The sequence below is a fragment of the Mesoplodon bidens genome (assembly GCF_964165515.1).
Source record: "Mesoplodon bidens genome assembly, chromosome: 8".
NCBI lineage: Eukaryota > Metazoa > Chordata > Mammalia > Artiodactyla > Ziphiidae > Mesoplodon > Mesoplodon bidens.
The window spans coordinates 8,256,767-8,273,102 of NC_138165.1; the positions used below are offsets into that span (position 1 = coordinate 8,256,767).

General features: G+C 46.3%; 1 protein-coding gene across 2 annotated transcripts in view; it reads left to right on the forward strand.

Moving 5' to 3' along the window:
• CCDC93 (CCC complex scaffolding subunit CCDC93) overlaps positions 1-16,336 on the forward strand; it is an 88,676-nt gene that overhangs the window by 8,436 nt on the left and 63,904 nt on the right. For both annotated transcript variants that reach the window (XM_081242611.1, XM_081242612.1), the window contains exons 4-6: positions 5,161-5,272; positions 9,213-9,311; positions 10,107-10,163. In XM_081242611.1, coding sequence (XP_081098737.1) covers positions 5,161-5,272; positions 9,213-9,311; positions 10,107-10,163 — 268 coding nt within the window. The remainder of the gene's footprint in view (positions 1-5,160; positions 5,273-9,212; positions 9,312-10,106; positions 10,164-16,336) is intronic.

Genomic DNA, 16,336 nt, shown 5'->3' on the forward strand with positions numbered 1-16,336 from the left:
AGAATATTCAATGTATCATAGTCAAAAGCAATCTGTTTTCATTTATTCATAGACTCAGTAAATATCAAACTCCTACATTTACCGAACAATCAGGCATTGTTCTGGATACATTAATGAAAAATGTCCTGCCCTCATGGAGCTTATAGTCTATTTGGGGAGACAGACCAAAAACTAATTTAATAAATCACTAAATTATATATAGAAATAATATGTGCTGTGAAAAAAATTAAAGCTGGGAAGGGGTATGAGGAGGGACGTAGGGCAGGAGGCAGTTGTTTTCAGTTAGTGTAGGCCTCACCGAGAGGGTGATATTAGAGCTAAGACTTGAGGGACGAGGGTTCCAGGCAAAGGGAACTGCCACCGTGAAGGCCCCAAGCAGAAGCTTGCCTGCGGTGGAAGGCGGAGCGGGGAGCACAGGACGTCAGCACAGAGAGGTCGTGGGGGCAGATCAGGTGCAGTGCCTTGTAGGTCAGAGTGAGGACTTGGGGTTTAGTCTGTGTGAGATGGGAAATCCTTGGAGGGTTTTGAGCAGAGGAGGAACATAATCTGTTCTATGTTTAAGAAGGAACCCTGGTCTGATTACCAAATTAAGGGGAATCAGGGAGATTCTTCAGCGTATTATAGTAATCCTCCCAGGAGATGATGGTGGTGCCCTGAACGGTGGGCTAGCAGTGGTGGCATTCTGGATCTATTCTGAAGGTAGAACCAACAGGATTTCATGACATTGGATTTGGAATGTGAGTAAGAGAGGAGCTGAGGGTGATTCGGAAGTATTTGGCCCTAGCGAGTGGAGATGGTCTGTGCAAGTCATTGAGAATCAAGCACACTGCAAGTTGCTTCACGTTTATACGGCTTTTTTCCCTTACATTTCTGATTGCTTTTCTTTTTTCTTGATGACAGAGAAGCACGTAGTTTCACCTGTAATGAAGATCAGCCAGCTTCTTAATCAGTCTGTCGACTAACATGAATTCACTGTCTTCTTGAGTACACTCTTGGTTGAAGCCTCTTTCTGTTCCAATTTGAGCTGATTGCTTCTTACACCTGTGGCACCCCTAATGTTCTGGGATATCTTTCCATTGCATTCCTTCTGGGCTACGATTCTCAATTCCTTATCTGTGTTTCTGATATCTAAAAAACACTGAAAATGGGTTTTTTTTTACTTTCAAGTGCCGATACAAAACTATTTGGAAGCAAAACATGACCTGAACTGACTTAAGTTTATTTATAGTCTTTATTGATCCCATTTATATGAATATTCATATGTTTTACTGCAGAAATATTCACTTCTTTGATTATAGGGTGCTGCTCTAGATTTCACTGGGTCTTACCTAATACACAGTATATGCCCCTTAGGTATACTAAGGTACAAACATCTAAAGAATTCTGACTTCTGAAACACATCTGCTCCTAAAGGGTTTGGATAAGGGGTTGAGGGTGTATTGTGTTCCCTGGTAAGTATTTGATGTGTAGCTTTTAAGTGCACAGCCATGAGCTACAATTGAAGACAAAGCTGTTGACAAGCGTTAACTTGTAAAGACCCAGCAGACTCCTAGCAGTGCATCAGACAGTTGGGTCTTTTATTATCTGCAGGAGAAATGGCATAGCCATAGGGCACTGAATTATCCAAACATCTTTTCTGTTTGGTTTTGGAATATGTTCTGTGTTTGGGGTCCCCCCCACAAAGTTTCTGGTTACTTGCAGATCAGACTAATACCGCCGTGTGTTTGCAGTGTCTCCGCACACCCCAGCTGCTGTGAGCGGGGGCCAGCAGCACCTCTGAGGAGCACACTTGCCTGTGTATAGGGCACAGTTATCTTCCAGGCTCCGTTGGGACCTTGCCCTCCTTCTTGATCCTTCTTTCTTGGGGGTTCCATGAGCTTCGACCCTCTATCCCCAGCCTGTCCTAAAACCCCATTACCACAGAGTGCTATGTTCTGAGGTCCATAAATGAGATTTTAGGCTTATAACTGGGTTCATTTCTACAGCACATATTTACTAGCCACCTGTGTGCAGAGTACTTACACATGCATTTTATTATTTTACCTTCACAGCAACCCTTGAACAGGCAGGACAGGGATTACCCCTTGTTTTATGATGGGATTATTGGACCAGTGGGACCGGGTGGCTTGCCAGAAGTTCCGTGGTAGGTGATGGAACTTGGAATTTAGACCCTGGTTTAATTCACTCTCTTTCACACTGTTTGCGGTGGAGGGGGAAACAGTGCACTGAACACTTAGAAAGCTAAGGACTCAAACCAGTCACCTGTAATGAAACGTGGGCTTGTTAGATGAGGGATCTTAGATTAGGAAACCCATCTGGTGACCTCTGAGACTGTCATGTTCCCTGATTTTCAGAAAGTCAGAGGATCTCCTCTGAGCCCCAGGGAGACGCCGAATGGGGGCTGGTAGGTTTCCGCAAGAAGCCTTCCTGACTTCTGCCCCTCGGCCGACCTGTTTCCCTCCGGCCCCCACCCCCACTGCAGACTTGGCAGTCATTTCTGGGAAGCGGGTTGAAGAGGGTTGTAAACCCTGAGATGACCCTGGGCGTCCTTCCCTCAGGGCCCTTGTGAACTGGGAGAGTGGGCCGTCTCTGAGGAGTGGCCAGGGAGAACGTTGTCTGAAGGTAGAGGGTTGGCTGGATGGTGATTTGTAAGCTGCTGACTGGTTGTAGGCAATCAGTAACCCTACACAGACCCACGGATCTGTAGCCACTAGAGGGCGCTCTCCTCCTGCCAAACCAAGATGTGAATGCCTAGTGAAGACCTGCCCTGAGCAAGGACGCAAAGCCAGAGCTGGGGACCATCTTCATTTGCTAAGCTTGGAGTCTGGGGAGCAGGGCCAATTAGGCATCCATCTCTTCCCCTCACAGGTTTCAAAGAAATTAAGGAACAAGGAATGGGCGTCTTATGGAAACCACATTAAAAAGTAAAGCTCTTCAGAGAGAGAGCCTTAGCTATGTTGCCAAATGGGTTTGCCAATCCTTCCAACTAAACTCCCATTTGGGCCCCAGGAAGAGTTGGACGACCAGAGGCTTCCCCACTGGGGCAGGACATGTACCTCGTGGCAGAGAAGATGCATGTGTCCTAAGGACGGGCTGCTCAGAAAGGAGGGCCTGCAGGGGCTGCTGGGAGTCAGATGACACTTTCCTTCCCCGTCTCGGACCTTTTGGATAAATTACACACACACAACCCCTTCTGTTTGCGGTGGAAACGTCCTCCCGTGTGCTCCTCTCCTGGGAGGTGGGTAGTCCTTCCTTCCGTGACTGTGTGCAGCAGGGATCAGTCTTCCCTCTCCAGATTTTTTCTCTTAACATATTGGACTCGATATTGTGATCAGTGGAGCTGGGGCTGTGACTGTTTCCACTCAGCAGTTTTAACCTTGGCCCCACCTTGTAAAGCTACTGTAGACATAAACGTGATTTTGTAGCAGGTTCTCCAGGGATCATTCTCTGGGAGCTGTTTGGCTTCTGTCCCTGAATTGCTACCTTGGTTCCTACCAAGAGTGAGGGCATGGAACATACCAAAGGGAACATCGGTGAGGTAAGTACTCTCAGCCAGGCCTGAGTTAGGTGTCGGTCTTAAGGGCGTCTGTCCCCTGAGAAGGATTATGGAACTGCAGAAAGACAAAAGTATACAAGATTTCTTTGAACAAGAAATACTTTTGAGAGATAGACCCCAAACTTACTGCATTTGAAGCATCTAATAAGAACCTGGTGACTGTTCAACAGGGCCTTCATCTATTAGAGAAAAGTCTGACACTTGGAGCTACACAGTAGCTGCTGTAACTAGCTACGATTTTTTTTTTTTTTTTTTAGTGTCTTAGATGGAGTATAACCTAAACTATCCATGTAGGCTGAGCCAGAGCTCCCATTTCTCCACATGGCCTCACAAGGCCACAGCTTGTGACTTGTTTCTCAGGCTTCCTAGGCTATGTACCATGGCTTTGGGGGTTCGCGGACCCGTTAAATAACCTCTATTCTCTCCTTTTGAATGTGATCCGATTAAGGTGTAAGAAATAGGAACCAGACAGTTGGAGATCAAATAGCAGCTGGTTAGAGAAGATTTAAATCTGTGGTGAAGTGGACTTGCACACAAGTCCCTCTGTCACTCCGGCCGTAAAACTGCCCCACCCAGGCCAGGGCTCAGCTGTGCATCCAGCTGTGCTCAACTCCTGACTGAGGCAGGCGATGCTCAGGGCCTCAAGGAGCCTGACTCCTGCTCTCTTCCTCCAGCCACTTCAAGAGAAGGCTGAGCAAGGTGTAGGAGAGAGATCAAGTGTCCCTCGTGCGAACTGGAAAGCACCTTCTCTCTGGAAGGGAGAGTGAGGGCATATAGGGTTAATTTTAGAGTATCAAATAAATTAAAGGCTTTTTTTTTTTTTTTTTTTTTTTGCGGAACACGGGCCTTTCACTGCTGTGGCCTCTCCCGTTGCAGAGCACAGGCTCCGGAGGCGCAGGCTCAGCGGCCATGGCTCACGGGCCCAGCCGCTCTGCGGCATGTGGGATCCTCCCAGACCGGGGCATGAACCTGCGTCCCCTGCATCGGCAGGCGGACTCCCGACCACTGTGCCACCAGGGAAGCCCCCAAAGGCTATTTTTTATTTCAAAAATATTTTGTATTGGAGTAGAGAACTTCTTTTATTTATTTATTTATTTTTTTGAGCATGAGGCCTCATGTTTTGTCTTAATATTCTTGGCACCTGGCACAGAGTCTGGTAATTATTTGTTGCTTGAATGATATTTAGAACAATTTTTTTTAATGTTCAACCTAATGGTTTCCAGACTTGGAAAAAGTAGGGCAGTTAAGTGAAATGTAAAAGAATATGCAGCACTAATAACTTTTTATTTTACCATGTAAGGATGTTAAAAAAATAGCTCCTACCTCAAACACCGCCATAACTTCAAGAAACAAAATATTTTAATGTAAAAAGTAGGACGAACACGATGTTAGAATTAAGGATGAAGATAGTTTTGTGTCCTTCCACACACACACAAGCCTAAGTTGTGCTTATTTTTCTCAATTTGACATCAGCCAGGAGAAATGTGGTCATGGTCTGCTATTGAGAAACCTCAGATCCCTTTGGGTTGCAGCCAGACTTGAGAGATGTCTTAAGAGCCACTTGGTGTGTTCTCACTCTTGGCTCATTGTTTTTCTCTGAGCAGAGCTCTATCAGAAAAAATTGTCTCCGTCCTGCCAAGAATGAAATGTCCACACCAGCTGGAGCCCCACCAGATCCAGGGGATGGATTTTATTCACATATTTCCTGTTGTCCAGGTAAGAGCATCTGTGGGGTTTCTTGACCTCTGAACATTGGAATTCCTGTAACGGGTTTGGCTCTTGGGCCGTCTGGCCTAGGTCCTGGATCTGATGGGTGTGGTATGGATTTGGTGGCAGCAAAACATGATGACACTCCTCAGAACGTTGCCAGTACTCAGTCTACCCTAGTTTCACACCGTCGCCTGTTCTGATCTTTGAATGTTTCCATGGGTAGCTTTTCATTGCCCTTCTGGTAAAGATGGAAGCCCATAGCCCCCCATCGCACCCCATGCGCTGGCCCCCTTTGACCTCTCCAGCCTCAATTTATTCTTTGCTTTTCTTTGTTCTTTCTATTCTAGCCCCTCTGACTTTCTTTCAAATTTCCTCATACACACTGTGCTTCCTCCTGTCGCGGGACCTTTCAGGGTGGGAAGGTCTTCCCTTCTCTCCTTACCTTTATCTTCCAGATCTCAGTTCCACCAAGTCTTCTCAGGAAAGCTTCCCCTGACTGCCAGATCTAGAGTAGGTTCCTTTGCTATATCCTCTCATATGGCATATTCCCTACCCTCACCGGAAGCTTCCTCACTGCAGTTTGTGACTGTGTCCATTCGATGTTTGGTCATTTGTACATCTCTCCCATCAGACTGTAAGCTTCCTGAGGGCAGGTACCATGGCTGTCCAGCTTGCTCTTGTGTCTCCAGCAGCTCTTGGAATGTCTGGCACTTTGTAGGCATTCAGTCCTACAAAGGACTAAATTTCTAACAGGAGCCCTATCTCCACCTTGGCTTTTCCCCAAGGCCCTGTGATTAAGTGGCCCTGCTGTACAAGTCCCTGTATTCTGTGCGGTTCTCGTGTCTCAGCCCCTCCTCCAGGCACCACAGAAAGAAGAGGAGCGAAGGGACTTACCTTTGTTGCCTGCTGTGTGGACAGTACTTTGCCTCGGATCCTAATAGAGTTCTTTGAAGCATCTATTGTAATCCCAGTCTTACCTCTGAGGAAAGTGAGACTCGGAGAGGATAATCAGTTTGCTTAAGGGCAGAGAACTAGTGAGTGGAGAGGCAGATTCCTCTAAACTCCGTGTCTTTAAGCCTGTACTTTCCCCTCCACCACCATGCAGCCACCCAGAGGAAAGCCGCACAGCCCCTGCTGGAGAGGTTTTGTGATTCTGTTAAGATTATGTGGTGTAGCAGTTAAGAACTTGGACTCTGGAGACTTCCTGGGCTCACATCTGGGCTCTGCCACTTTCTAGCTGTGTGATCTTGAGCAAATGACTTAACTTCTTACCTGATAAGTAGAAATAATAATAGTACCTATCTGACGGGATGAAAGCTGAGTAAGTTAGTACGTGTAAATCACTTGGTTGCAGGGCTGGCACCTTTCAGTAAGTGCTTTGTAAGTGTTATATAGTTGTTTCTGTTGTTGTTACTGCTATTGGGAATCTTCCCCTGCACTAGACTTCAAATCAAATATGTTGAAATTTATAACTGAAATTTGTAAATTTGAGGCTAGGACTTTAACTCAGGATTTGACTTGTTTGTTTGTTAGGGGATGGATGGTACCCAATCATTTTGTGAAAGTAAGAAGTAGGGAGTCTGTGTAGAGTCTTACAGAAACCTCCAACCCCATCATACTGTGAAGTTGTTGCCCTTTCCCCTGAAGCCTGGATCTCTAGCGACTAGACCTTACTCAAAACTCTGCTAGAACTTTGAGGACCAAAACTCTAGTCCATATATGAGAAGGGGATGAAAGGGAAGTGATTGTCTACAGTTGGTTTGGGCATTTTGAGTATCTTATGTTTGTGTTGTGAGCGGAATGTCAGAGGGCTTCCTGTCTGGATGTGAGAGCCCTCTCTGATGGTTATCCCATATCTTAATTTCGTGGATCTGTAAAATTTTAAAGCGCAAATAGAGGTTGACCTGTGGTTGCAACCTGTATTTTAGCAGGAAGGGACGCTTTTAAAGGCAACAACTATTTTGCTTTCTTTACCGTCTCCTAAAAGAGAGGCCATTTAACTCTCACTCTCAGAATAAAGGACAGTCCTTCAAATGGAATACATGTAGCCTTAGGAAAAACTCGCCACATGCCTGTAGTTTTCTGTTTTGCCAGACACCAGTGAAAGAGCAATCGTGGACCAGCCACGGGGAACCACTAAACTGGTTGTCTTGTGTGGGACTAGAGGCCCACCACCCTTGCTCGCGCTGTTTAGCACAGCTGCGGTGACACTCTCTGAATGCGACCAGGAGGAAAGAAGAGCTGACTGCCGGCTACTGGTAGTTCCAGGTCACATCTTTTTCTCCCATGTGGGGCACATGAATCCTGTGAGGGTAGGTATTCTTCTCAAATGCCAGGGGCTTGTGGCAGAGCTCAGCCGTCCTAGAGGTTCCCTCCGCAACCCTTCATGCTGGGAACTCCAAGACACAGCGGTCGCGTCTCTAAGGAATCCTTTGAATCAGCGGGCTTTGCCTTCCTCATCTGAGCGTTCTCCAGGATCCAGCCAAGTTACCACTCAGTGTCGATCTAATTAACAGAGGCAGATCTGAAAAGGCAACAACAATGAAAGGCCAGAAACTGCCTCTCCCGATGCAAAGCGAAGCAGAGAGAAGTTGAGTTGAGCAGTGACTCAGCCTCCTTAGATGTCCAGGGCCGGGGCTGGGGTACAGGTGAGGGGCTGGAGTAGCCCCAGATGCCGTCCGATTTTCTGCCCCTGCCTTTCTGGGTTTTAGTCAGTGCCTGAGGTCACTGCTTGGTGGGGCGGTGGAGTGGAGTGATGCAAACAAATGGAAGATACTAGCAACAAAAGAATACTCCTCACAGAATTATTTGCAGCCACTGCTCTCCTGGGCAGCTGCTTCCTAAGTGTGTCCTTTACTTGAGCGGGCCGCCCTCCCTGAGCGCACGTTCCTGCCGTCCCCGCAGGAGCCCTGTGCCGTGTGCATGTGTCTGAACCTTGCCACGTGTGGCCCTGCCCCGGGGAAGCACAGCTGCTGTCCAGAAACTGCTCCTGAGATGCAGTAGCTGTCTCTGGAGAGAGGATAGCGTCCTTCCGTAAAGTTCTTTAGTTATAACGGGAATGAATGAAGAGTTAGGAGGAGAAGCAAAGGCTCTTTTTGCACTTTGCATTCTCACCTGCAGAGCGCCTGGGCCTCCCGCAGGCTGTGGGGCGTGGGTGTGCGCATATCAGCCCCGTTGACCTAGGACACGCGGCGTGAAGCCCAGACGCGCAGTGTCCCGATGTGGCCGGCGGCTGTGTGGCTGCTGGCTGTGGATCGGTGGGCGGATCACGTCATCTCTCCGAGCTTCCGATTCTGTAAAACGCACCCAGTGCCGATTACCTTATAGTGTTGGGTGGATTTGAGCGCTGTGCTGTGAGTGCCGAGCTCACCTGAAGCCGAGGGCTTGTACTCAGTACACCGGGTCTCAAGTCTGAATACTGGGGGGATTTTTTTCCACCTATCAAACGAGGGTTACACTAGGCATTCTCACTGGTTCCCTTCCCTCCCTCTGGTCTGCGGTGCGAGCAGCACGGGAAGGAGAGAGTTCTGGTAGGATCTGCCACTCGGCGCGGGGAGGTTTGGGGGACAGCTCTGTTTGTGTCGGGCCCCAGGTGTTTACAGAGCTGTCTAGTGCTTGTGTTTCATTTGCTCCCACAGTTGCTCTGTGACGTGAAGGGAACTGATACTCTCACCTCCTCTTTAGCAGAGGGGGAAACTGAGGCCCGGGCACCTGAAGCGAGGCTCGAAGGCTCCTGCGCGGCTCTCAGCTCAGGTCCCCCTGGATCTCAGCATCCAGACACCCAGCGGCTGTTTTTCCTGCAGGGCAGTATGTGTTGGTGGTTATTCGCCACCTGGGCAGTTCATGTTCTGTGATTCGGGTGCAGGACCCGTGCCGTCTCTGAGCTGGCCTTTACCACAGTGTGTTTCATCCCTATCGGCTCACGTTTCCTTACTTTCTTCCCCAGTGGCTGGTGAAGCGAGCTATAGAAACAAAAGAAGAGATGGGCGACTACATCCGTTCCTACTCCATTTCCCAGTTCCAGAAAACCTACAGTCTCCCTGAGGTCAGTGTTCTTTTCTAGCCCAGTTGGGAACCTGAGTGCACAGTGAGGGACCCCTGGGAAGGCTCAGAGCACGCTCAGGCTCCCCTGCACTCCCGCCCACCTGCGTGGCATCCCTGCCCCCACCTGATCAGCACTGAAACTGGGCCTCCTGGTTCATTAGAATCGCCTGTTTAAATGGGCACTGAGTGTCAAGCCCTACAGTTTGGTCCTTGTCTCTCAATTTTGGTACTGGATCTGGACCTTTTGTTAAATTACAAGAGCATGAGTGTATTTTTGTGTAGTCTTATGAAGGTTTTCGAGAGCCCACCTGCTTGGGACACACCTATAGTAACAGCTGAATAGTAATCACAGCAACAGTACTAAACGATCACTGTCAGATACTACATTCCAGTCCCGGCACATCACATGCCTTCTGCTTTTGGATCCTCGTGACTGCTCCCTGAGATAGGCGGTACCATCCCCATTTTGCAGGTGGAAAAGCTAAGGCTCAGAGGTTAGGTAACTTGCTGGGGTTGCAGACTCATACGGATTTGAAGTGAGAACGCTTGTCTTCACCTCTACACCCTGTGGTCCCCCTCTTTCTCACCAGCTATAGGGATCTGTTTCGCAGCCATCGGCAGAGGCCCTAGCTTTTTCCCATGCAGGATGTACTCCAATTTGTTAGAAAATTGAGACTTCTTCAGGCAAAGTTGTGACGAGAAGTCAGTTTATAAGACGGACTGCTGAGCAGTCCAGTTGAGTTCCCATCTTTACGCAGGCAGATTTGTTTCATCCCTGTGTCTTCTTGTCTTGCAGGATGATGACTTCATCAAGAGAAAAGAAAAGGCCGTCAAGACAGTGGTTGACCTCTCGGTGAGTTCCCTGCCTGAGTTCTTCTGTAACGGAAGAGCATAGGGTCGTAGCCTCCAAGCAGCCCTTTGAGTTAAATCACAAAAGCCCCTGCCCCCCGAGGTTTCCATCTGCCGGGTTGCCCAAGAGCTGATCTCGGGTGCACAGGTGAGGGAGGCCCTGCCCGCCGTGCGTGCCCGGTATCCGATGCCAGCGTTCAGGGTAGAACGGGCCACAACCACTGCCCTGTGTTTCCCTTAGTTCCAGTTTTCCAGACCCGAAGCCCTTCCTCATTTGTGCCAGCGGCAGCTGTAAACTTCACGTAGCTCCAAAGAGCAGACGACGAACTAGAGCTGCTGCACTGAGGTGACCACCGCCATGACGCCTTCGGGATGGCAGAGTAGCTTCTGAGCTTTGTGTGGGAAACTCTGGGACGGCCTTTGTCCCCAAGCACAGTGTATCTTAACCTCAGGGTCTGCACTCATGTGCCCACTTCCCCAGTGCAAGGGCCAGAGGAGAGCTTTGGGCCTTTTCAAAACACGCTGGGCCAGAGCCCCGCAGGACCTTGCCAACCTTCACCCCCCAGCCTCCCTACGTGAGCTGATGGGAATGGAGCCTCAACGCCTGGCTGTAAATTCACTTCCTTTAGAAAATAATGTCTAGAGTTATTCTGCATTTTTTTTTTTACTTTTAAGAATAAATGTGTGGTCTCCCCAGGTGATTACTGTGAAAAGAATAACAGTAGTTTGATGATGAAAGACATGAAATGCTCATTTAAAACAAAAAAGCCTCTGTCAGTTTATGGTTGTAATTCGTATCTTTTCCACAGTTCCATTTTGGAAATGGGAGAAATGGAAAACCTTTAACATAGTTACACTCTGAAGCCAGATGCTGTTTTCAGATTTGGTGGCAGTATTAAATAATAATACTAAGAGGACATGATAGAACAGCAAGTAATTTTTTTCCTGGTTGTGAGGTAGACGTTCAGTTTAGAACATCTTTAAAGTTTTCTTTAAAAAGATTGATAGGGGCTTCCCTGGTGGCGCAGTGGTTGGGAGTCCGCCTGCCGATGCAGGGGACGCGGGTTCGTGCCCCGGTCCGGGAAGATCCCACGTGCCGTGGAGCAGCTGGGCCCGTGAGCCATGGCCGCTGAGCCTGCGTGTCCGGAGCCAGCCCGCGTGCCGCCATTAAAAAAAAAAAAAAAAAAAAAGATAGATGAGAGGAAGAAAATCAACCCTAATCTAACAACACAGAAGCAGCCACTTTTGATGCTTGGACATATTTCTTTTGTGTTTTTAATGTGTATTTTTATAGTGAATTAGAATTATACTTTGAATGTAATTTTGTAGTTTTTTTTCCGCTAAACCAATATAGAGTCTTGTATGCTGTTAAAGTTTCCTCCTAATCGCATTTTCATGACAAATAATAACCAATTGGTTGGATGTGCTGTTGCTTTCCCTTGTTTTAAAATGATGCTTCATTTAAAAGAAGTGAAAAGAAATGCTTTCATTTCTCCGCTGATACAGGGAGCCGGGGAGCCAGTGGCAGGAGAGGAAGGGAAATTCTCTTTTCCCTATAAACTCTGTACTATTTGGATTTTATACTAAGTCTGTGTATTACCTATTCAAAAACAATAACGTAAAAACTATTTAATTTTTTTCATTAAGAAGCTGTAGGAAGTTTATTTTTCCAGAATTACAACTATAGGCATATATTACTGTATCAAATCTTATAAAATCCAATTCTTTTTTTTTTGATATTTTCAGCATGTTGTTTTATTTGATTTTATTTTATTGGAGTATAGTTGCTTTACAACGTTGTGTTAGTTTCCGCTGTACAGCAGAGTGAATCAGCTCTACATATACATATATCCCCTCTTTTTTGGATTTCCTTCCCATTTAGGTCACTGCAGAGAACTGAGTAGAGCTCCCTGTGCTATACAATAGGTTCTCACTAGTTATCTATTTTATACATAGTATCAATAGTGTAAAAAATATTTAATGTTTAATTGAATATCTTCATGTGCAAATCTCACTTGGAGCCCTGGGTAGAGAGTGAGAAATATTACATTTTTTGGCTGTATCACCAAGAATAAAAGGCCAGTGTAGCTGTTGATCAAACTGGGCCTGATGTCTCTTTACCTATTAAACATTTCAGGCCTCTAGAGACACATTATTTCTTCTTCTCGTTTGTAATGGAGTTTTTAAAGATAATCGTCTTCTGCTTGGCAATATGACTTAAATTCTTGACAAATACATAGTGCCCAAACATTGTTCTAAGCATTTATATGTAACTTATCTAGTGCTCACCACAGCCCTATGAAGTAATAGTATTTTTTTTGGACAGGTGAGGAAACTAAGGCACAGATTGGTTATGTAGGTTGCCCTAGGTCACATTGCTGATGATGGAGCCAGGATGCAATAAAATGCTAGATAAAATGCTGTTTGCAGCTCATTAGAAAATAATCTCAAGATAAAGGAAAATGGAAAAAAATTGTAGGTCTCTGATAACAGTTCAAATTGCTTAGTTTATTTCCTTTTTTTATGTGTGAACCTACTCCTCGGTTGACTGTCAATACATTTGCCACAGGAATGATAAAAAAATTTTTATGGATGGCCAGAGCTGGCCTTTGGGTCTTGTTTGTTTGTTTTCTTCTTTCTCTACCTACTGAAAATACTCTCCCATTTCTAGATGCTGTCTTCTTAGGTTTCTGAGCTGAGCCCTGTTGCCATTAACTTCCATCCTTCCCACCCACCACTTCTGCACACGCTTGCTTGCGGCCTTGGAGTGAGGGTCCCAGGAGCTTGTCGGGGACTCCGGGGCTCCATGCCCCTGTCTTCTTCTTGTGAGTCAGTGTAAGACATGGAACAGCTTGCTGCATTTTGTTTGCAGTCACTCTCTCCAAAGAGAGTCCCTCCCCTCGTAAAGGGAATAGAGTCTTTCCTAGGTGACCAGGGTGTGGCTCTTTGCAAGTCTCAGTTTCTCAAGAATGTTTTCTTCTCCTTCCAGCCTCTCCCCAGTTCTCCCCTTCAGATGTCTCATCACTGTTTCTTACCTGCCCCTTATACTGACACATGTAGAATCCCAAATTTAAACTCTGAATGGTAAATTAAGGATTAAAATTCGCTCTTACAGACAGTGCCAGGTTTCTAGAGCCAGCCTTTTATAAAATATGCATATAGCTGCCGGGTACTGACTGAGCGCCTTCTATGTGCTTGACATCTAATGAGGCATTTTACAAGCGTTGTCTCATGTACTCCTCATCAACACTCAAGGACTTATGCGTTACATTTCCATTTTATAAATCAGGAAGTTGAAACTCAGAAAGGTTAATAAATTCCCTTTACAGTTGCAGGGCTGAGAAGAGGCAGCCAGGTTTTCATTTTACATCTGGCTTCTCAGACACAGCAGGTGTTGGTGCTTCTCTAGTTTTCCACTGTTCCCCTGGTCTCTGATTTCCGACATATCCCTGACACTGATTTGGCCATAATGTTTCTGACTGATTTCAGGACGCTGGAGTAGTATTTATCAGGGTCCCAGAGACTCAAATGCATGCAGAGTGCTTGCGTGCTCTGCCCTTGTAAGGACGTCTCCTCTGCCTTTGCCCGTTTGAAGACCATTTGTCCAGCTGGGGAATGGGTGCCAAGTGGAGATTGTCCTGTTGTCTTTTTTTCCATCTGTTAACAAGTTATCATTGTGCCTCAACAAGCAGACTTTACTTACTCTTGCTTACATGTCTTTTTTTAAATAAATATTAAACTTTTTAATATTTTACAAAATATTTTAGCTTATAAGAATATAAGCTTGTCTTGTCTTTAGCCATCATTGTAGGACCGTTCCAATTTTTTGCACTCATCCTTGGTTATGTAGCTTATCTATTTTTTTGATGCATGATTTTTTGTTTTACAAAAGGTTATTTTTCTTTCATACTACTACTGTGGTAATAATGAAAAATTAGGAATTGGAGAAAAAGTACAAAGACTCAATCACCCACGATACCACTAGCCAGGGATAACCACTGTTATTCCAAGTGGGAAATATATAGTTATGGATATCCATATAGAAAATTAGAGAGCACAGAAAATGACATGATACTATATATTGTTTCGTTGTGTGGTTAGTTTGCTCAACAGTATAATCAAGGATATATTTCCATGCCAATAAATATACCTCCATCGCATTTTTAGTGGCTGTACATTATGCATTGTGTGGTACTAACTTAACTAGCTTAGTTTGTTTTTGGGGGGTTTTTTTGGTTTTGTTTTGTTTTGGCTATTATGTAGGACATCCCCATAGCTAAATTTTTTCTTTTATATTTAATTATTTACTTGGGTTACATTCCATGAAGTGGGGTTGGTTCAGAGGTTATGCCTCAGTCTGTTAGTACCTCTTGCCAGATTGCCTGGCAGCAAGGCTGTTGTGTGAACTTTTTTTTTTTTTTGCGGTACGCGGGCCTCTCACTGTTGTGGCCTCTCCCGTTGCGGAGCACAGGCTCCGGACGCACAGGCTCAGCGGCCATGGCTCACGGGCCCAGCTGCTCCGCGGCATGTGGGATCCTCCCGGACCGGGGCACGAACCCGTGTCCCCTGCATCGGCAGGCGGACTCTCAACCACTGTGCCACCAGGGAAGCCCTGTTGTGTGAACTTTTAACTTCTGAGCTTATCACCTTCCAGTGTTCTCTCTTTTTGTCTTGGCCTCATTCTTCTTCGTCCTGGGGATTATTCCCAGTACTTCTGCTTCTCCTTTGAAATGTGTTCTTTTCTTGACTTCTCCGTATCTCCTTTTTACGGAATAGGTGGCCGCTTTGTAGAAGGCCTGCTTGATGGGAGGTGGTATTTTCAAAGGACATAAGAAAATGAAACTGTTGCCCAGGACAGGCCTCCCCTTACCCTTCCACTTTCGCATCATAATCATCATCGCTCATTTGTCTCACCTAATGTGCTGTTGTATAGCCTACTTCCTCCTTTTCTGAACTGTCAGCCTTCCATATTCATGAAGTATCTGACCTGTGCAGTGAGGTCTTTTACTCCCTCTCAACCTCGAGTAAAGAGTAGCTGTGAAATTTTACACAAAGCCCCCAAAGATACATTTGCTTACTATTTGTTGAGCATTTCTTGGTAATGTTTAGAATTTTGTATGAGAACAGAGGAGACAGAGGGAACAAAAAAAGACTTCTTATTGGTCCCCTAAGAGACCAGGTCATTTAAAACTATGACTCCACTGTGTTCTTCCATAGGAAACGCTGTGAGGAGGGCCTTTCTATCCAGGGCATGAAATGTAAATGTGGCAGCATAAGTGAAAAAATATATATTAGTACATTTTATCAATAATAGCAAATATACACATGTATGTATATCTTCGCCCTTAATGTGTATCAGATAACATTAAATAGATTGACTAATCCTTACGACTCTCTCCATATACCTATTTTACAGATGGAAAACCTCGGAGGTTAAAGTAATTTGCCCCAAATCAGAGAGGTAGTAATGGGGCACGGGTTAAAACCCTGTCTGTCTGACTCCATATATTCATTCCATAATAGTAATTGAGCGCTCACTGTGTGCCAGACCGCACTCTAGGGTATGAGGTGAAAGGAGGAGCATTGCAGCTGTAAGGGATTCAAGGGATTTCGGGACTCATCAAGGGAAAAGATGGGACGGGGGGTTAGCAGTAGCACACACAGGGTCTCTGGGCGATGCTTTGACAGGTTTGCCTGAAGGGCGGGGAGGCTGTCAGTGCGCAGGCCATCCCGAGGCCGAGGCGCCGGGGCCACCATTCAGGCGGGGAGACAAGGAAACGAGGGAGCCTCGGCCGGGGCAGGTTCGAGAAATCTGAAGGACAGCTGCAGCCTGGGGTCTTTATAACCACGGGGCTTATCCTACCTGTGGTTCGCAAATGTCAGGTGCAGTTTTGCAGAGCGTGCAACGTGGGCAGGCTGTAAACCGCTCAACTCCGCTTAGTGGGGCCATCTTTTAAACAACTGGGTCTGTGAGAAGTTTGAGGTTGGCGCTGGAGGGTTTTGAGCTGTGGGTCTCAGCCTGCTGTGAAGAAGTAAAGCTAGGAGTCGATACACAGAAGCCATCTTGGCTCATGTATGCAAAACAGTGACCTCATTCTTACCCACTGAGTTACACTGTTTTGTACAAACTCAAGGGGACCCGAGGTGGGACTTGTGCCGAACCTCAAACAGAAGACA